General features: G+C 39.0%; 1 protein-coding gene across 5 annotated transcripts in view; it reads right to left on the bottom strand.

The window, feature by feature from the left end:
• FANCD2 (FA complementation group D2) overlaps positions 1-22,373 on the bottom strand; it is a 51,173-nt gene that overhangs the window by 9,083 nt on the left and 19,717 nt on the right. For 3 of the 5 annotated variants that reach the window (XM_024982679.2, XM_024982677.2, XM_059879644.1), the window contains 20 exons: positions 21,313-21,423; positions 18,134-18,243; positions 17,011-17,071; positions 15,849-15,968; positions 15,338-15,411; positions 14,894-15,040; positions 14,243-14,343; positions 13,827-13,942; positions 12,665-12,773; positions 11,807-11,917; positions 11,427-11,539; positions 10,323-10,466; positions 8,926-9,039; positions 7,917-8,045; positions 7,660-7,778; positions 4,534-4,644; positions 3,033-3,163; positions 2,077-2,170; positions 1,318-1,440; positions 403-496 (listed from right to left, as the gene is read on the bottom strand). In XM_024982679.2, the coding sequence (XP_024838447.1) occupies positions 403-496; positions 1,318-1,440; positions 2,077-2,170; positions 3,033-3,163; positions 4,534-4,644; positions 7,660-7,778; positions 7,917-8,045; positions 8,926-9,039; positions 10,323-10,466; positions 11,427-11,539; positions 11,807-11,917; positions 12,665-12,773; positions 13,827-13,942; positions 14,243-14,343; positions 14,894-15,040; positions 15,338-15,411; positions 15,849-15,968; positions 17,011-17,071; positions 18,134-18,243; positions 21,313-21,423 (2,232 nt within the window). The remainder of the gene's footprint in view (positions 1-402; positions 497-1,317; positions 1,441-2,076; positions 2,171-3,032; positions 3,164-4,533; positions 4,645-7,659; positions 7,779-7,916; positions 8,046-8,925; positions 9,040-10,322; positions 10,467-11,426; positions 11,540-11,806; positions 11,918-12,664; positions 12,774-13,826; positions 13,943-14,242; positions 14,344-14,893; positions 15,041-15,337; positions 15,412-15,848; positions 15,969-17,010; positions 17,072-18,133; positions 18,244-21,312; positions 21,424-22,373) is intronic. The other 2 variants (NM_001192429.1, XM_024982678.2) reach the window with 2 other exon arrangements.

Below are 22,373 nucleotides of genomic sequence, written 5' to 3' on the forward strand. Positions count from 1 at the left end.
CCCTGTAGTTTCTCTGATTCCCTAAGCAAGCTCTTGCTCCTAGAAGGCTAGCTCTGCTCTGGTTAGCAGGTTGCCAAGGCCTAGGACCACAGCATCTGAAACAGGCTTGTTAACCTCATGCCAGCTCACAAGTTGCAGCTGGGTACATGAGGCTGCAACCAAAGATATTTTTTCCAGACTAGGTCTATGGAGTCCAAGGTTATCCTTAGGAAGTAGCAGGGAAAACAGCTTAATTCTCACTTCCAACTAGAAGAAAGGACATCAAGAACTCTTCGAAAAAAGTTCTGGATCTCAGTAAGTTAAAGGAAATAGCTTAGGAGAAAATTCTAGACCCAAGGAGAACAACCAGAATCTTCCGAATAATCCAGAGTCTGCTTCCTGAGGTGGGACAATCTGACTCACCTGCTGTGAATCTGCTGCTGTTCCAGCCTGAAGACCTTTCACTGTCTTCTCTAGTTCAGCCATCATTACTCGGAAGAAAATGACGAACGTGGTCCTACAAGAGAAAAGTATGACACTCACACAATGATGCACTCATCACAAAGAAAGTCCTGGGATGAAACCAGAGAACCCAAAGTGATTTCCCTCCCTACCTCTGGAAACATGCTTTCACTAGGGTCTACTCTAGGAGGATGTGAGAGCAGGAAGGATTTAGAAATGAGCCAAGAAGACGGCCTGTGAAACCATGGGATTAATTTCATGAAGGGACAGTGTGGTGGCAGAGAAAGAGCAGGAAAGTAGTGGTCAGAAGATTCAACTTTAAGTTTCTAGTTCCAAGCAAGCTCCCTCTCTAAAGCTCATTTTCCTCATCAGTAAAACAGGGGAAATGAAATCTACCTCACAGATTCATCTAAAGGATCAAATGAAATAAGGAATATAAGAGTGCATTATAAACTATAAAGACCATATGAATATCAGATAACCACTGATACTATGAGACACAAAACCCATTAAGTGACACATATATGGTTAGACACAATAACCACTGTATCCTTCTAAAGGTGGTTAAAATATTGGAAAAATAATTTGACATATAAAGAGTGAAAGCACTGAAAAAATTTGGTGATTAAATATCCAATGTCTCTAAAAACTGTAACTACTGAAAAGTCATTCCTCAATAATATCCTTTCATATGGGCGGGGTGAGGACTGCTTGAAGCTTGAAGAGAATTCATAGCAGACATTCTATGTGTTGAACAAATGACTGCACATACCTTCTGTATCAGAACTAGATAAAGAGTAAGGTAGTTATTTGGAACCTACATACATTAGTATGATTCTAACTTACGGAAAGGACTAGAGGAGAGTGCTCCCTTACCAGGTCAGTGTAGGGAATGTGGAAGAAGAGGCTTCTTTTGGAGAGTTGATCAGCTCTGGGACACCAACACCAGCAATTTCCTCTATGGCCTTCAGTACACTGTCTGTGTGCTCCAGGTAGATGCTGTATTGATAGCCACAGGAGTATGAACACACATTACAGAATTTCTAAATCAAGATTTCTTTCTTGAGACATATCCAGGTACTAAGCTTTAAACCAACTATTAGCAATTATTTTATTAATCTATTTTTTGCTATGCCACACGACTTGCAGAATCTCAGTTCCCCGGCCAGGAACTGAACCCAGGGCCACAGAAGTGAAAGTGCTGAGCACTAACCAGTGGCTCACCAAGGAATTCCCAACATTTATTTTTAATAACATAAAGATTCCAATTACTTTTCAGGAGTAAAGGAAATGATGTCTCCATTAGAAATACAGTTAGACACCATGAAGTGATGGCTGTGTCTTAGATATGGTAGGCAATAATAAATATCTGACTCATGGGTTAACAAGGCAGGATACAACAGCAGACTCCTCCACTTCCTCTATGATTTGATTTACTAAAGAATTGACAGCATAAAACAGAACTAGAGGATCTGAAAATCCACATGTTCTAAATTACATTAATTTCACACCTATTTCACTGCTTCCAAATTATCATCAACCAAGATAAATTTCTCAGTTTTTTACCAAACAAGGGATCCAAACAGGGGCAAATGGAAGGCTATTTGGCTTGTGGACAGAAGCTGAGCCTCTTACCCAAGCAAAGCCTGGAGCTGGTCATTAGGAATGCTGCTCCTCTCTTTCTCTCCACTAGGCCACACTCGACAGAGGAACTGTTTGGCCAGGGAAGCTGTTGGTGAAACAACACAAATTTGATTCACGGAAAATGAACTTAATTCTTGTTTTGCAGTCTTTGGGGGATGATGATTGATCAAAAACGTTATTCTTTTATATTTACTATGAAGTTCCTAGACTAACAGACAATTTTGGGGGCGGGGGGGAAGCTTTCATGAGTTCCTGCTCTATTAGTCCTTCTACCAGAAATAAACCCATTTCTCTAAGACCTAACATGCCCCACCCTCTTATCCTGTCTTGACACAAACATGAACCATACAGACACACAGAGTAAGGAGTGCTGCTGGGCAGTGGGAAGTCATCTCAGGTACTCCTTGGCAGGCCAGTAAACAATAAACAGTATGGGCCTCCAAGGTTCATATAAAACCCTCCCCCTTTAAGGAACAGGAATAAAGGTTTTGCATTTTTTCTTGCTTTCTGTGTGTGCTGCCAACTAAGATTTATCAGTGAGATGCATTCTAAGAGCGATGTCAAAAGATAGTTAAAGAAAAAGATCAGGGATGGGACCAGAATTTTCTTTACACTTAATCCTGATTTCTCCTTTCTGTCCCATTTTATTAACTTAATGGCTTATGTTTTTCTGTCAAATGTCTCAGATACTTAATAACAAAAAAAAAAAGGGAAGGATATGAATAAACAAAAGTTAAACAGCAAATCCAGCCAAGTAAACTAACCACACTCAGTTTAAGCCATGTCAGCAGAGCTCAGACATAGCTCCTACTGGGACTATGTCCTTCTTGGTATAGAAAGAGAGTATATCCACAGTGATGGAGAGACTTGCTTGTAAAATTTACAAGGTTCTAGGAAGCCCCAAGTTTACTAGTCTATTCATGAAGGACAAAAAGAGGATCCATCACCAATTTGTCTTTTGTTCTCAGCAGGAGCTGCAGATTTCTCCAAAATGACCATCAAAAGTCTAAGGAGATAAAGAGCACACTGGAAACTGGGAATGCTGGCATGGAAATTCTGCAAGTAATGGAAGCTCTGCCTGTAAAGAGACAAAAAAAAAAAAAAAAAAACCCACCATCACAAGTATTACAGATGTGTCTAAATCCATGAGTTATACAAGTCCACTGAAATGCCTGATGGTCTAAGCAGAATCCTCCTCATTTGCAGGTGCTTTAGTAGAACCTTCTTTCAAGATCTTATGGAGAAATGTAACTTTGTATGGAGAAAGCCAGGGTGTAGAGGCCTGACCCAGTGTATGGGATGCTGGCATTGAAGAGAGTCATGTATGCCAAGATAACCAAGTGCTAGCCTAGGCCATGCTGATATGTGCAACCTCGGGTAAATTATTTGCTCTTTAAGGCAAGAGGCAACACTGAGTATAATGTTTAAATTATGGGTTAAGGTAAAAGGAAGGTGCAAGGACAAGGGACAAGGTAAAAGGAAACGATAAAGCAGAACTTGATAAATGTATCATATGTAGTTAGCTTTTCGTGTTCTGAAGTAATAGCAGATGAAGAAACACAATTAATCTAAAATCATAGTTAAAATAAAACCAGAGTCAACTACTGACTGGTGGAAAGTAAATCAAACAAATTTAAAAGAACTGTATCGAAAATGAAATAAGGTGCTAAAGGCAGACTGCGGACTCAGTGATGGCCTAGGCTCTCAGGGGAGGTAAGGGAAAGACCAAACTGCTCTGGGTGAAGCTGGGGCGGAGGCTGAAGCCATGCTCCTTAGAGCTCCTTCTCATCTCCTGTGCTCTCAGTCTAGGCTCCTCTTCTTTCAAGATGCTGCTGCTGCTGCTAAGTCACTTCAGTCATGTCCGATTCTGTGCGACCCCATAGACAGCAGCCCACCAGGCTCCCCCATCCCTGGGATTCTCCAAGCAAGAACACTGGAGCAGGTTGCCATTTCCTTCTCCAATGCATGAAAGTGAAAAAGTGAGTGTGAAGTCGCTCAGTCGTGTCCAACTCTTAGCGACCCCATGGACTACAGCCCACCAGACTTCTCCATCCATGGGATTTTCCAGGCAAGGGTATTGCAGTGGGGTGCCACTGCCTTCTCCTCTTTCAAGATGAGGGAAGTGATAACTGACTGCTACCTAATTATCCAACCCAATTAGGAGACAGAGTAGGTACCTAGATAATCAAGAGTTGACTACACCTGGCTAGCACCTTCATCATTGTTACCTGAAAATACAAACTTTACAGGATGAAGGATACATGAGGATTTAGTTTGATTTATTCAACAGTTTCTAAAGTTTCAGGATATATCTGAATACACAGATAAGAAAGCTCACATAAATGAGGAAAAGGCACTGAAAACACCAAGTTATCTCCAAGAAATCTTGCCTGTTTTATTCCTAGGAATTTCTTTAGATAACTCTCAGGGACATGCGGTCCAGCCCACCTGAGCAGCTCCTCCATGGATTGGTCACGCTCTCCTGGCTTCAGTCGGCTAGTAAGGATCCCAAGGGCTGAGTATAGTAAATTATTATTTTGAAGTTGACAGAATCCACTCCTAAAGGAAAGTCAAGGAAAGGTAGCTGAGCTCAGTTTCAGGAAGATTATGTGGACAGCATTTAAGGATCCTGGCCACTATTCTGTACCATCAATAAATCAACAGAAGAACAAGAACTCAAGTACTGAAGGTACTCAAGCGCTAAATCTAGTCACAGCTCTGAATACCAGACTAGAAGCTGAAGGGTACCCTAAACAGTCTTTTCTTAAGGATCTATAACAGTCCTCCTCCTAGGTTTATTTCCAAGGGAAAAAAAAACTCTCCTTTATTGTATACATTTTAGAGATAACTGTCAATCTTCTCAAAACAAACAACAACAACAAAAAAATAGGAATAATTTTGTGAAACTGCTTAAATCAGTGTCTAATCCATACCAGATTAAGTCAAATCTTGACAGTTCTGTCTTCTGATTGTCTTTCCTACTATCTCTTCCTTTCCAAGCCAAGACCATCCTCTAGGCCAGGCCCTTATCATCATCCCATGCATGGATCACACCAACATCTTTTCATTGGTCTCTTTGGCTGCCTTTCCAATCCATTTAGGCCAGCATGACCCTTCTTTTGCCTGACCTTCAAGGCCCAGCACAACCTGACCCCCTAGAACTTTCACTCCTCTAGAAACATTTCCGCATCACCAGTGGTAGCCTCTCTTCCTTTCCACAAATTAATTCTGAGGGCCTATAATGTTGTATTTTTTTTTTCCCCTGAATAGCTTTTTTAAAGTGTAATGGACATACACTAAACTGCATGCATTTAAAATGGTGAATTTGATTTGTGACTTATACACAAATCCAAGAAACCATCACCCCAATGAAAATAATAAACATATCTATTCCTAACAGTTTCCTCGTATTCTTTTGTAATCCAGCCCTCCTTCCATCCTCCCACCCAATGAGAGGCAACCACTGAACAGTTTTCTGTCACTACAAGATTATACACTTTTTCTAAAACTTAATATAACTAGAATCAAGTACTACACACTCTTACAGTCTTGGTTTTTATTCAGTATAATTCTTTTTTCATCCATGTTGTTGCATTTAGTATTCTACCACATAGAGACACTACAATTTGTTATCCATTCACCATTTTATGACATTTTAATTGTTTCCAACTTGAGGATATTACAAATGAAGCTCCAATAAATATTCATATAGAAAACTCTGTGCAGACATATGCTTTCATTTCTCTTGGATAAATTACTACTTTTACTAGCAGTAAAATGGTTGGGTGGTATGGTGGGTATATATCTAACTTTCTGATGAACTGCCAAACGGTTTTCAAAAGCGAGTATACCATTTTACAGTCACAACAGCAGCATGTGAGAGCTCCAATTACTCTATATCCTCACCAGCACTTGGCAAGGTAAGTCTTTTTACTGCATCCGTGCTGTAATTTTAATTTGTATTTTCTTAATAACTAACACTGCTGCACATCTTTGCATATGTTTACTTGCCGCTCACATATCTCCTTGATTAAGCATCTGTTCAAATCCTTTGTCTGGCACTGTTTTTAAGTACTGAGAATATGATAATGGCTAGTCTAGGCCTTCATAGAGCTCACAGTCCAGCAGGGAAGACAGATGAACAAATAATTATAATAAAATGTGAGAAGTTTTATCCTAAGAGTATTAGAAAAGAAGTGGGGATAAGAGAGGCAGAAAGATTTACCCAGTCTAGGGGTCAGGGAAGATGGTCCTGAGGAACTGAAGTTTAAATCCAGATCTCAAGGATGAGTTAAAAGAGACGGGGGGTCAAGGAAGGTGAAGATCCTGGCAGAAGGATGAGTATGTGTAGCCTTCTAGGTAAATGCTATATAGGGTGCTGAAATTATTTCAGTATAACTGGAGGGCAGAGTGCACCACAGTGAGTAGAACAGCAGGAGTCAGATAATAAGTCCTTAGAAGCTAAGTAGAAGAGATTGAATTCAAGAGAAATATAACGGCGATCAGAACAAAGGTGGGGTAAGATATGATCAGATTTATGTTGGGAAGATCACTTTAATTGCTGTATGAAGGAGGGACCAAAAGAGGAAAAGTGGAGGCAGAGAGAGACCAACTGTAGAGCTGTTCTAGGTCTGGTGAGAGATAACAGGAGTCTGGAAGCAGTGGAGAAGGAGAGGACAGGTAGCCATTTAGATGTAATCTAGAAGATAAACTCAATAGGATTTTGTGATCAGATGCGGAACAGAGAAAGGGTAGAGAGAAGGAAAGGGACAAAGAAAAACTCCTAGCTTCTAGCTCAGGCAACTGGTGGTGCCATCTGTCTCGCCAGGGAAAGCTGAAGGAGTGGTGGGGAGGATGAAACACGCTTTGGATGTGATGAATCTGAGCTGTCAGTGACACCGGTATAAGGAGGAGCTGAGTAAGGCAGGTGGGAGTTAAATGCCTGTAGCTCAGAAGTTAAATTTTAGCCCAAATTTAACCTTGGTTGAGACTGCCCAGGAAACCTGTATGAGAACAGAGAGGCCAAGACCCAGCCCTGAGGAACAGAAGCATGTAAGGGACACACCTCCCTCATTTCTACTCTTGTCCATGCCGTGCCTTACAGTTTCTTCCTTTACTCCCCAAAGCCATCTACCCTCCAAGGTAGACCCATCAAGTCCCACAATTTCATGAAGGCATCCCTAGACACCCTGGCTTACATTGCCTGCAGCTCTTTACCACACAATCTGGAATTTATCTACAACTTGATGAGTAACAACTTCTTACAGCACTCACCCTGGTGCTATTAGGGAAAGGGTGCCACAGCGAACTAGCCAAGAATCAGATGGCTAGATTTGTTACAGGTTAGAAAAGAGCAAGTCATCTGATTTTCAAATGAGTTAGTAACAGATAAAGTGTGCCAAACCAAATTAAATGATGCAGAGACAAAAACACTTCAGAAAAAGTAAGTGTCATATTGACATAACCTTTTGGAGTCCTTTTCTTCTTTTCTACACCTCAGTGCCTTGGTGACTGTCAGGTAGAAGCAAGGACATTCTTGATTATCTCTACCTACTGTACTTGCCACATACTCACCAAGCAAAAAGCCCATGAAAAATCTGCAGTAGCCTCAGATAGCAGGAAGACATTGTGTGGTACTCTTGACCTTTAATTCCAGGTCCATCAACTACACCATGATTCTCAGCAGTTAAGCACTACAAGGGAAAGGTGCTTTTAAGACTGTTGCTTTAGCAATTGCCATCATTTTCCTTCAAGATTTTTCAGCCAAAAATGAAATCTCTTGTTCATTTAGCAATTTCTAAATCTCTATAGTGATAAGATAGGCTTCTGACCTGAAAATAGTTGTGAATGTTCTCCAGATGGTTACACATGGGGTTCAGCAGTTGAACAACCCTAAACGCGATTTCTGAGGCAGATCTCTGGTGGAGATGTGAGAATCCAATATTCCGGTTTCCTTTGCTCTATAATAAATTCAGAGTTACTAGGAAAGAAACTGTTGGATAACTTCTTTGAAACTAAGAGTCTGTTATGGGGTTTAATCAAACCTTATATCAGCAGGTAGAGCGAAAAGAAGAAACTAGGGATATATTTTGACAGAGGAAACTCAACTCAATCTTCAAATAACCAAGAGATTGGCTTTTATAGAGTACAGTGTTTGAGACGGGATCCCCTGGAGGAGGGCATGGCAACCCACTCTAGTATTCTTGCCTGAAGAATCCCCATGGACAGAGGAGCCTGGCAGGCTATAGGCCATAAGGTCTCAAAGTCAGACACAATTGAGCAATTAAGCACAGCACAACATTTGAGAAGTACAAACCCCAAATTAGTAATGAGATAAAGCTCACACAAAAATAGAAATCATTTAGTCTAATAAGAATGTAGACCAAATATTAAATTCAAGAAGAATCAAGTAACTGGATATATTAAACATTCACACCTAAAACTCTCTCATTTTGCTGTTCCTATCATCTATTTGCTTCCCCAGATGCTGCATGCATTGTCCATTAGATACACACTTGAGCTTGTGGACTGTTCTAGACAGCCAACTACCATGCTGAGCCTTGGACAAAGGCTGTTTGGGAGGGTATTAAAACCAAAACCCAAGCAAAGAACAGGATTCAGGAATTCTCAGGGCATTTGGAAATACATCTTCTGTTTTGGGTGGCTTTTTGTTTTCTCGGTTTTAGAGTTCCTTTCTAAAGCAAGGTGACTGTGGGCTGGCAACAGGCCTACCACCACGCTAACCCAAAAACTATCAGAGAAACTGACAACTTATTCACTACTAAGACCTCTTTGTTTCCAAATCCACAGGACAGGCCCTGTGCTCCTGTCTGTATTAACCTTGAGGAAGGGGACTCTCCTGGCCACAGGTGTTAGCATGTTGTCCAGCTTCTGGGTGAGATCTTCCAGCAAGAAAAGCAGTTCAGGGGGCTGAAGTTGCACAACTTCTGCAGCCTGTTATAAGGAAGAAGGAAAGAATAATTCCCAACATGCTCTAGCCATCTTTTGGGGATACAGTCCATGTTTTTACTGTCTACAATGTGTAAAGAATATGATCATTACCAAAAGAAAGGGGGAAATTTCCCCCACCTCACATAAATGACTGTTGTACTCTGTCAACAAATCAAAGTCATGCATTTCCTAAGTAAAACAAAATTTAAAATTATTAAATAGTAATGAGGCAGTATAGTTTTAGAAGACACTCTTTTTCTCTAGAAATAAATGCCTCTTGTATATCCTTCCAGCTATGGACCAGTGATGCCTTTCCTAAATACCTTGGGATTAAAAAAAAAAAAAAAAGACTAATTCAAGAAATTTTTGCTTTTCTCTATTCATTAAATAATTCTTTCGCATTTTCTCTCCCTGAAACGTTTCACTACTATTAAGATAAGACTGGCAGAATCGTTATAAGTGCGTTGCACTACCAGAAATAGAATGGATCCAATGCAGTCTCACTTCAAATTTTTCACTTAACCGTACATTTATGGAGAATCTCCAAGTACAGGCTGATATAGAAATACTGAAAAAACAAAACATTCTTATAAAAATACACATTGTAAAAATCTATGGCAAAAATCCACACCATTTTTTTTTAAATTTTTTTAACCTGGAAAACCTCTACCTTCTGGTGAAATCCTGTATCAGAAAGTACCTTCTCTGTGTAAATGTCCTCCACTTTCAAGTTCATTATAAATACCATTCTTTCCTCAGAGTTTCACTGGTACTTGGTTCAGATCATGCACATAGCATGTACTACTGGTTGTCTACTTCCTTTATTAGATTATGAGCTATTTGAAGGCGAGCATCATGTTGGATGTACTACTGAATTGCCAATGTCTAGGTGAGTGGCAAAAAACTGACTCAACAAGTATATCATGGACACTGAACAAATATCATGAAAAAGTGAAAAGAACACTGAGTAACTATAAACCAAAATAGTGCTGCTTTATAAAGTAATCCAAACAGCTGGTTATTAGCAACCTAAAGTAAGGATCACACCATTAGCATGATCTTCTGTAATGTCTAATGTACTATTAAGAAAAAAAAACAACCAAAACTTAGATTTATAAACATCAAGATGATGAGGATAATTATTTATCTACTTTTTCACATATAAAGGCTTTGGAAGCCAGAGTCCTACTTCTCCCAGTGTCATGGTGTTTTTTGTGAAAAAGGAAGAGAGCTGAGGAACTTCCTAAAAAAAGACTAAGTTCTGGGATCTCAGTTCTGTCACTTACTTCGGTGTGCATTTCAGTATCTAAGATGAACTTGGTCACAAGCCCACAACGCAGAATAGAGAAAACCTCAATGTCCATTTCTCGGAAAAAAGCGTGGTAATTCTGTAATGACACTGATGTCTTTTCTTCTTTCCCTCTGAATTCCTAAGAAGTACGAGTAACCAACAGAACAAGGTTTCTTTATTAATCTAATTTTAAATGAAGGTTTCAAAGTGCAGTTAAGCATTTACTTTATACAAAAAGTTACACTTCATTACATTCTTTTATCAACTTTCTTTTTCCAAGGTCTCAAAATATTCCTGAGACAGAGTACCCAATGTAACACTGGGATATAGGTTGCACACTGAGACTCTTGGTTGGTTTCCACTTAGGGATGAACTACTAGGCAAATCAAGGCACTATGGTGTGGACCAGAAAACTGTGAGCTTATGGACCAAAAAATCTGGCTTCAAACCCTTGCTCAAGCACTTATTAACTGTATAACTTTGAACAAGTCACCTACTCTCCCTGGGTCTTAAGTTTTCTCATCTATTATATATAGGTATCAATACTAAACTTGATTTTGGGAAGATTAGAGGAGTTATACATAACAAATACTCACAAACAATAGCTAAAGAACAGAAATAACTGGGATCCATGTGGTTTAAGCAATTTCACAAACCAACTCTGTGAGCGGTACTATTATAGGAAATTGTTAAGTATCTGTATTAAGAAACTATGCTAAGCATTTTGTGTTATCTCAATTCACTGAGAAGGGAATAATCTGGGATCAGATGAGGAAAAAAAGCTAAAAGAAGTATATTTAGAATACATCCAAAGACAGAATTTGATAATTGCTACAAGATAATTCAAAGTACTCCTGGGGTGCAAAAAAGGGAGTAATATGATCAAGAAAATAATGAGAAGAACCAGTGTGTGGTAGTGATAAATATTTCGAGTCTCACCCAACCTCTGCTACTGACAGGGTCACTCCAAGGCCTATCAGAGTTTGTTCACCTCTCCTTTCCATAACTTTTCTCTCTGTGAAATGCATAGGATAATGCTAGCCCTTGCTAATTTCACTGGGTTGTTACACATCTTCATGGAGATTCATCATTCCAATACCTTTTCCTGTTGGCTCCTCTCAGCTAGTGTAGGGTCACATTCTGAATTATCGTCCTTTGAAAGCACATCAGGGGAGGATGTTTTGCCGCCATCTGCTTTTCGTTTCTTTCCTCCTTATGTTTCAAGAGGAGAAAAGTAACTGAAATAATCAGTAATCTTGTTTGCGAAATATCACTGCCTTCAAGAAACAACCTGCTAAAGACTACCTAGAGATGAAGAAGTTAATTTTATAACCCTAAGTTACGGTTCATTGATAACCATGCTAAAGAATGGGTTCAGTTATATAACCTCTCCCATTACTGATGCCTTGACACACATAACCTCTAAGTCAACTCAACACAACACATAGGAGGAGACGGAATAAGAGGAAAAGAAAATACCTGTCTTTCCTTTCATTCTGATTTTTGCTGAAACGGCAGTACTGGTATGAGGTGTTTCTTCTAGAGTTTCCAAGTCAAAGTTTGCAAGGGGAGGAACATAGTCTGGGGTGACTGAAACAGAGAGCAGGAAGCTCAATGTATACCAACCATATACCACTGTTAAACTTGAATGATCATCACCCAAGTAGCTAAAATCTAGTTTCCAGAACTACCAAGCATGGCTGACTATCTATCAGATGCTTGCAGGTCATGTGACGCTAACCATTTTGGGACAGTAAAATGGCCAAAGATAACTTATAGAAATACTGCATTAACTGATTATGGTCAACTAACATAAAATCATTCTAAATAAAGATATAAAGTATCCAAACAGCTAAGAACTAAAAATAAACTTACATTTAAAATCTAAAGATAGTAGCAATATTTGGTCACATAGTTGTTTTACACACAATTATTTAGATGAGAGCCTGAGGGAGGCTCTGTTTTCCCCAGAAAATCAAGCTAGAATTGTAAAACAAGTTTTCTTAATGGTCAGAGGGTATCAAGAGGCCTCTCAGCTGTACTCATGGTGATGTTCAGGAAGGTAAAGGGCACTGGAAGTTTGACATCTGAAGAACCAAAGTAATTTACAAAAGCCCAACCAATGTTTTATATCTTGTCTTTTCTCAAACACCAAGGTCTCCTGGAGAAAACAATGGGAGGAAAATGGCTGTATTCATTTTTAAAAATTTCTGTTGAGCAAACATTTTCTTGTCCCACATGAATTAGGGGCAGCTATCATCGAGTCTGGCTTAAAGGCTGTCCTCTTATCTCCTCACTATTGCCCAGCAGGGTTCCCAGCCGGGACCCTTCCCTCACCTGCCAAGTGCTTTTCCAGGAGTTGCTGCAGTTCTACAATGTGCTTTAATCGGGTGAGCACCTTCCCCTTCATCTCGGGCAACTTTTGCCGACAGAAGGCATTTACAACCTGTAGAAGTACAAATCATATCTGTGAACTGTTCAGATTTTAACCTCATTTGCATTATTCAGCAAAGGCTAAAAGAGCCATTCAGTGAAAGGATCCGTGAGCCGAGTGAGCAATATCAAAGTCTTCTCAGCAAGGTGCTGCAGAGAAAAAACACCCTGGGCCAATACAGGAGGACCTAACTTTTAATACCAGTTCTACTTATTGCTAGTTAAGTAACAAGGCAGAACCTGTTACTTAACTTAACAGAAGTTAAGTATCTCTCTGCAGCTAGAGAGTACAACCTTTGGTGAAACAAGTCCAAGGTCTGCTACTTACCAGTTGTGTGACCTTGGCCAAGTCTTGAACCTTTCTGTGCTTCTATCTCTTTAACTATAAAATGGGAATGCAGTTGTGTGGATTAAGTGTGAATAAAGAAACTAGCCCAGCATTTGGCACATGTGTTTGATAAATTTTAATGACTTTGAACTCTCTGTAACTGCAATTTCATATGAATAAAGCAAGGATAGTAATACCTACCCTGCCTGTACTATAATACAGTTGTCGGGATAAGAAGAGATCATTAAAGTGAATAAATATTCTTAGAAACAATATGCATGAGAAAGGAAATGTGATATAGATATAAGATATTACTGTCATTTTCAAAGTATTTCATTATTATTGTGCATTTCATTAAGTACAAATATATTCTAAAAGATGGTGAAAACTATCTTCATTTGATCTCACTAAATCGAGATATTAAGCGCATACCTGTAAGGAGGAACAGTATTTTCACAGTGGAGAAGGTGAAGTTATACCATGCAGGAAGCAGAATAGTGTGAAAAGGCTTAGAAGCAGTAAAGCATGGGCAACATTAAGTGAATTCTAAGCATTTTGATTTGGCTACATCAAGAGGTGCATGTAACTAGGGAAGGGTGGGACACAATCGCCAAAGAGACACACAGGGGTTAGAGGTTGGTGGACAATTTTTAAGGAGTCTCATGGGAACCAAGAAAATAGTTTCCTTTCTAGAGAAATTACAGACAGTAGGTGAAACATCCCAATAACTCTGCTCACCTCTCGGAACCAGTTGAGAGTAAGAAATATGAGTGAACACAGGAACGAACGTTCTTTAACAGACATGGACTGGAGCCTCTCTCCAGGCTCCAGGTCAGTGAGGAATATAGGACAATCTGAAAGAGAAGAACAAACATTTCTAATCTCTTTTAGTTGAAGTCAACAGAACCTGGATGCTGCCCCCAGAGCTAGGTCTCCTTCTACTTATTTCCCCCTTTAATGGATATTTTAAGGTCAAGTTTCAGTTAGTCTCAAAAATACCCTCATACCATGCAGCATCAACAAATGTAACTTAAAAGTCTCTGTAAAGTTAGAAAATTCCCTCCCGTCCCCCCACAAGTACCAATGTACCACTTCCCTAAGTTTACCAAAAAAAGGTTACAAAGAAGAAAGAACATGATAACTTCATTCTATACCTAATAAACCATCAATCTCCTCCAAGTTTCCATTATGTTGTCTGTCCACACAAAGTCTCAGTAACCGGAAATAGGGAGCCAGGCATAATGGAGAAACCAATCTGGGAAGGAAAATCCATTTCTAGGTCACAGTTTACAGACATATTAGTCCATGTTTATAGAGACCCCGATCTTGTAATTAACAAGTTTTGCCCAAAATAAATGTCTACTTTTAAAAACATGACAAAGAACATAGTGGATGCTCAGCAAATAAATAATGAACTGAACGGGAAGAAGACACAGGTAAGTGTGAAATATCCACGCATTAAGATAAAGTACGGGTAACACAGAAGGAAGGCACATGACTGGCATAGGTACACAAACACATTCCCAGGTGGGGAAAAGAAACAGAAACAAAAGCAGCCTCACAAAGTATCTGTTGGCTGTCATGAGCCATTGCAAATCCCAATCCCAGGATCTGGGAGAAAACAAGGAGTCTGATCCATTCTTGGTAATGCATCCAAATACCACCTGTCTTGGGAGAAATGCTTTTCAATCAAGTTGCCAACAGATTACAAGAACTGTAGCATTCCTTGTGAACAAGAACTGTGTCATTCTTTGTCAAGATTCAACATACCAACAGCGGTTTTAGAGAAGAAAAAGTATACTGACTTTTGGTCTGATTCCTGCGAAGTCCGTGTACTCCCATCTTTCACAAAGTCCTGAGAGAACAACAGTGGCAGGAGGTTGATGACAATCCCATCACAACTATCGTAGTCTTCTAGTCCGTAGAGTGCTTTCACAGGAAATGGATAATCACTGCAAAGAGAACCCAGAATGTGAGGTCCCAGCATCAGGGTATGGCAACTATATGGGAAAAACCACTAGGACAAACCAGTCTTCTCTATTATGAGAAGTGAGAAAGAACAAGTGGGGAATCTTCTAGCAGTCCTGGAGCTGGGACTGCTGGGGTGTTAGGGTTGGGAGGAGGGAAGTTGGAGGAGTAGGATAGACTTGGATGAAGTCAAAGACATTCTGAGATTGGTACCAGCTATCAACATAACTAACAAAATTTCTTTACCAATATAACCATGTCAGTGGGTAAACAGCACTTACCCTTCTGGAACATCACAGGCATCCAACACAAACGCATCTTGGAAATCATTAAAGATGGTCTGCCCAAGCCATTCCTTCAGGAAGCAAACAAACAAAAAGGTCTGTGTAGCCCAGGGTGTACATCCTATAAAGCCCTAAATAAACTATTATCCTTTCTGAAGCCTGTTTCCTCATTTCTGAAAAGAAAATACAAGTAATACATACTGCATTATTCTGATGTGGAATAGACATAATACATGAAAAATGCTTAATACAGTGCCTGGCACAGAATAGACGGTGGCTTTTAACAATATCATTAACCAAATGATCATGATTCTCACTCTTAGTATGTGAAGGAGGCCTCAGAAGAAAGGCCTGGGACAGAGTGAGTCAGAACAGCCTTCCCAATTAGAATATGGGAGAGCTCACAGGCACATCTATTTTTGCAATACAACAGAGAGAAGGATTTGAAGAATGTATAGTAAAGCAGCCCTTGAGCTTCACTGTTTTAAGAAAAGATACTTGGCCTCACCAGGACTTCTGGAGCTAGCCTCCTTCCATGGATCAGGTTGGCAAATTCATCATAATAAAGTCCAGAGGCCTGAGGAGATTGCTCACTGCAGGAATGAACCAACTGTAGCAAGGAGGTCACCTGAAACAGTCGAAGAGAAAGAATGGTCCAGTCCTTGAGTTGCTGATGCTTCCTAGTTAAAAACTATTCACTCCATTCAACAATAAGTTTTTCCCTTTCCAATTGCATTGGCAAAGCTCTCATCACCACCTCTCACCTGAGGTTTCTCCTAAGCCTCCTGACCAATCCTTTCTTTTCAATTTTACCTCTTTTCCAATCCAGACACATGAACCAGATTAATTTTTCTAAAGCAAAGCTTGGATTATGCCATTTCTATGCTAAAACCCTTAAAGACTACCTCTGTGTAAAAATTAAAATGTCTTGATTCACATTCAGAGCACTCTGTTTTCTATCTCCAAACTAGCTCTATCTCCAGCTCTCCAATTATACACTTACTTGTCCCTACACTCTAGTCAACCTGTTACTCTTCAAACATGGCCCACCTATTTTGCTCTCTAGGAATTTACAATTTAATAAGGAGATCAGATACAGAGTTAAAATACAACCCAAGCCAAAGGATTTTAAAGGCCAAAAGAGTAGTACAAATTACAAAAACTATGAGTTCAGGAAAACATATTTTGAAAAAAGAAGCACTCTTTGTAAGGTGACAGTTGTTCAGTTGCTTAGTCGTGTCCAGCTCTTTGCAACCCCATGGGCCACAGCACGCCAGGCTTTCCCGTCCTTCACCATTTCCTAGAGCTTGCTCAAACCCATGTCCATCGAGTTGGCGATGCCATCCAATCATCTTGTCCTCTGTCGTCCTCTTCTCCTCCTGCCTTCAATTTTTCTCAGCATCAAGGTCTTTTCCAAGGAGTCGGCTCTTTGCATAAGGTGGCCAAAGTACTGAAGCTTTAGCTTCAGCATCAGTCCTTTCAATAAATATTCAGGACTGACTTCCTTTAGGATTAACTGGTATGCTCTCCTTGTAGTCCAAGGGACTCTCAAAGAGTCTTCTCCAACACCACAATTCGGAAGCATCAATTCTTTGGCACTCAGCCAACAGTGACCAGAAGCAATTTCTCAGTTACTCATAAACATATCCAACCCCAAGACAAGAACTCACCTGGGTGCACTGTTCACTGCTCAGCTCTCCACTCCCTGGGGTCAAATTGGAAGATCTACTTCTAAAAACAAGTTATTTTAGATTCACATCTGTAATATTTTACAACAACCAGCAATAAATTTTTAAAAATTGCCTTCCCTAAGATCAGGGTGGAGATGAAATCGAATGAAAGCACAGCCAAGTATTTATTAAGGCCTTACAAAAGGTGGATTAGCGCAATGATGGCTACCTTAGATTTTTTTTTAAGTGTACACTAACTAAACTAGTAAAAATCATAAGAGCAAGTATTTGGCATTGTTCTACTTAATGCTCTCAACAACTCTATGAAGTAAATACTATTAATATCTTTACCTCACACATTTGAACAGAAACAGAACGGTAAAGTGACTTATCCAAGATCATTCAGCTAAGAACAATGGAGCCAGTATTTGACCCCAGGCAAGCAAATGGCTCCAGAGAATGAACTTTTAACCAGTATACTATGCAGCCTCTACAGATTACTAATGCTAACTCTAAGGATGTTTCTTGAGCTCCAAGGAATTCATGACAAATCAATTCCAAGAAGCATGAACTAAATTTCATGACTTCACAACAGTAACAACTTATCAAGCCCCAAGCTTCTATGAGATGTTACAATTGTGGAATCAAAGAACTAGTACAGGAGGGAAAATCCACAAGAAGACTTTATTTATATCACAATTAAAATAAATAAATAAATTTTTTTTAAAAAGAAGACTTTATATCAAATGAGGTGTTCCAGACACGAAAAACACAGTAATGGAGAAACCTGTATTGTCTAATGCTTAAGATTGGAGCAGATGCAGAAAAAAAGCATCCCAGGAGGATCAGGGTTCCCTCTTTTGTGCAAACATTTTCTAAAACTTAATTTCTTAGCATTCCCTAGTTTTAAACAATGAGAATGTAATGACTATGATCACAATTCTGCAAAAATTATAGGTAACATATACAGTCAAGATTTAAAAGAACATGAAAAGTAACTTCTCTTATTATGGTTTTAGTTCTTCTGTTATAATGATGTCTAAACAATATAACACTTTATTTTGTAAGACAGCAACTGTATTAACTGACCATGAGCCACAGAAATCAGAATTTCCATACATACCTATCTGCTGCCATGACGCCAGCCATGGTGACAGCACCAATAATACCAATAAGCTTGTACTTGAATACGGTGCTAGACAGCTGTTTTCGTATCACCAGGTGCATGTCATCCTGCAAGGAAATAATGGTGAAGATGTTGGAATGGTACAGCAAGACAGTCAAATATTAGAACCAAACAACCAGAACAGCAAGGTTTCTATCATTTATTAACTGTGTGGTCTTTGATGAGTCACTCAATCTTTTTGAGTCTCAATTTTTTTCATCTATAGAAAGGGAAAGGTTTTGTGAGGATCAGAGACCAAATTACAAAAAATTCCAAGAACAGCATCTGTCACATGGTAGACATTCAATAATAATAGCTATTACTGTTACTGCTGGGATAGTTGCTTGATATGGATAATGTGAATTATCATGTCGTTGGCTGCTCAGGCAGTAGTAATCAAACAGAAAAAAAAGTGCTTAGGAATAAATTTAACAAAGAGGTAAAAGACTTGCACATTGTAAAAACTGCAAAACATTACTGAAATAAATTAAAGACCTAAATAAAAGGAAAGGTATTCCATGTTCATGGAACTAAAGACTGAACACTGTTAAGATGATGATATACTCATTCAATGTAATCATTTTAAAAATTCTAACAGTATTTTAAAAATATTTCTTTTTTTAGGCTGCACTGGGTCTTAGTTGTGGCTTGTGGAATCTTCACTGAGGCATTAGGGCTTCTTAGTTGCAGCACGTGGTATTTGGTTCCCCAACCAGGGATCAAACCTGGGCCCCCTGCATTGGGAGCTCAGAGTCCTACTCAGTGGTCCACCAGGCAAGTACCTCTAACAACATTTTTTACAAAAATAGAAAAACCCATACTAAAATTCATATGGAGTTTCAAGGGACCCCAAACAGTCAAAATAATTTTGAAAAAGAACAAGTTTGGAGGGCTCACACTTTCCAATTTCAAAATTACAAAGCTATAGTAATCAAAACGTGCTTCCAGCATAAGCATATTCAGACCAATAGATAGAACAGATCCTAGAAATAAACCCTCACAAATATGGTCAACTGATTTTCCACAAAGGTGCCAAGCCCACTCAATAGAAAAAGACAAACTACTCAACAAAAGGTGCTAGAGAAAACTGGATACCCACACACACACAAACGAAGTAGAGCCCTTACCTTATACCATACATAAAAATTAACTCAAAGTGAATCAATGATTTAAATTTAAGAGCTAAAACTATAAAATTCTGACAAGAAAACTTGGGGAAAATTTTTCATGACTTCAAATTTTGTGATTTTTAAAAAATATAAGCATGACACCAAAAGCACCAGCAACAAAAGAAAAAAAGACTGAGTGGACTTCATCAAAACTGCACCCAAGGACACTATCAAGACTGAAAAGATAATCTCAGAGAGAAGATATTTCCAAATCATTTATCTGATAAGGGACTAATATCCAGAATATATAAAGAATTCCTACATGTCAACAACAAAAAATAACCCATTTAAAAAGTGAGCAAAAGGACTTGAATAGATTTTTTCTAAAGAAGATATACAAGAACCAATAAGCATACAGTAAGATGTTCAACATCATTAGTCATCTGGAAAATAGAAATCAAAACCACAATGAGATACCACTTTACACACACACTTATCAAACAAGTGTTGATAAGGATGTAGAAAAACTGGAACCCTCTATTGCCCATTAGAATGCAAAATGGTATAGCCACTGTGGAAAACAGTTTTGTGGCTCCTCAAAATGTTAAACACAGAATCTTCATATGATTCAGAAATCTCACTCCTAGGTATATACCAAGTATATACCCAACTGAAAACAGGGACTCCAAAGAAATACTTGTACATCAGTGTTCACAGCAGCATTCTTCAAAATAACAAAAGGTGGGGAAAATCCAATATCCATCAATGGATAAACTAGTTACAGTCTATATATACAATGGAATATTCAGCCATAAAAAGCAATAAAGTTCCGATATATCCTACAACACAGAGGAACTGTGAACACATTATGCTAAGTGAAATAAGCCAGACACAAAAGGACAAATATTGTATAATTATTTAAATGATCACACATTTAATGTGTGTAACTATTTAAATGTGTATAATGTGTATAACTATTTAAATGATCACACAAATTCACAGAAAGTAGGTAAGAGGTTACCAGGGTATAGAGAAAGGGAAATGGGGCGTTATTGCTTAATGGGGATAGAATTTCTATTTGAGATGATGAAAAAGTTCTGGAGACAGATAATGGTGATGGTTGCACAACACTGTGAATGTACTCAATGCCACTGAACTGTATAATTAAAACTGGTTAAAACAGTAAAATTTATCTTATGTATGTTTTACCACAATTAAAACATAATGATGTAGCTCTATTATTCCTGATATGATGAAATCTTCAAACTATACTGCTAGATCAAACAAGCAAGACACAAAACAAGAGGATATGGTGTGGAAAAGTTATATGGGCAAATACAAATTTGTCTATGCTCAGCACATCTCAGAAAGCTATAAGCTAGTAATAGTGATTGCCTTTAGAGAATCTCAGCCTCGAGGACTGAGAGGGAGGGTACATTCTTCACTACCTTTCAGTATCTTTTGAATTTTGTACCATGGTATATACTACCTTGCCAATTCTTGAAACTTAGTGGAAAAAAAAAAAGTTGTCCAAAGACCAGTATGGCTTACTGCCACAAGGTGGCACTGAAGATGCAAAAGAGCTATGAGTTGATTCCAACCCAATCTTACTTTAGACATTTTGCTTGGCTTTGGCTTTTTCAGTGAATGGTGTTCACAAAGCAGAGAAGCCCCAGACGGAGTTCACGTTAGATGGAGATGTTCCTTATGGAACAAGAGTATTCCCTGTTTTTCCATGGCCCCTGGTACAGTACCTGAATGGCTTTTCTTAGTTTCATAATGTGCAGATTATAGGCTCATTTCCATACTAACAGACTGAGCTCCTAAAGGGCAGGTCTAATATACATCTACTGTCTCGGTGCTTGGCATACAGTAGGCATATAATGTTTGTAGCAGGAAAGAATAAACAAATACCAGGATTGTGGCTATGTACTTTAGTTATACTACTACACAGGCTGTGGGGATTTTGTTCCACAAATTTCAACCGAAGAGGTTTAAAAGATTCTTTCTCAACACACAGTTACTTACCTGGATGTGACTATTGGCTTCATGTTCTTTGCTAAATGCCAGTGTGCTGAGAACACAAAAGAGTTTTCGTATTTGCTGAGGGGACATATTATCCAGATAATCCAGAATGCCCTGGGAGAAAAAAAAGTCAATGATGAGATTAGCAACTAACTTTTCTTTTTCCTTTAAATAAAAAAATTAAAATTCTCATAAAAGGCACACACACAGACAGCCAGGCATGTTTCACAAAAGCTCAAGTTCTCTAAAACTATGCCTCAGAGCACAAAGGGTTGATATTCTACTTAGTCATCCTAACATAGCTCCTAGTTCTCCCTATACTTTTTCTCCACGCTTCCCTTTTTCTTAGTGAAAACAATATTCTGTCAAAAGTTATGTCTCTGACCTTACTTCTCAGCTTGTATTCCATGAATTATTTATTTTTTCTTTATAGATATGGAAGGACTTATGTCAAACCCCATTAAAACCCTTTACCAACTCCCTCTTGTCTATAAAATAAAGTTGCAACTCTTTGGCTCGGTATTTAAGATCCTTCATAATCTGGTCTTCGCCTCCCACCTTACCCTATCTACCAATCATGCTGATCTTACTTGTCATCTCTCAAGCACACCATGGACATAAGTGCCAGTTTGCTTCTGTTCAAACTATTCTCTGCCTAGATATTGGAGAAGGCAATGGCACCCCACTCCAGTACTCTTGCCTGGAAAATCCCATGGACGGAGGAGCCTGGTAGGCTGCAGTCCATGGGGTCGCTAAGAGTTGGACACGACTGAGCAACTTCACTTTCACTTTTCACTTTCATGCATTGGAGAAGGAAATGGCAACCTACTCCAGTGTTCTTGCCTGGAGAATCCCAGGGATGGGGGAGCCTGGTGGGCTGCCGTCTATGGGGTTGCACAGAGTCAGACACGACTTAGCAGCAGCAGCAGCCTAGATATACTTCCTTTATTCTTTCTTGACAAATCTCTTCTACCTTTCAAGAATCACTCTAATATTATCTCTTGTTTGAAGATTTCTCCAGTTTCCCAGGCCAAATTAATTATTTCTGCACTGGTGTATCTATA

The sequence above is a fragment of the Bos taurus genome, chromosome 22, assembly GCF_002263795.3.
Source record: "Bos taurus isolate L1 Dominette 01449 registration number 42190680 breed Hereford chromosome 22, ARS-UCD2.0, whole genome shotgun sequence".
NCBI classification, from domain to species: domain Eukaryota; kingdom Metazoa; phylum Chordata; class Mammalia; order Artiodactyla; family Bovidae; genus Bos; species Bos taurus.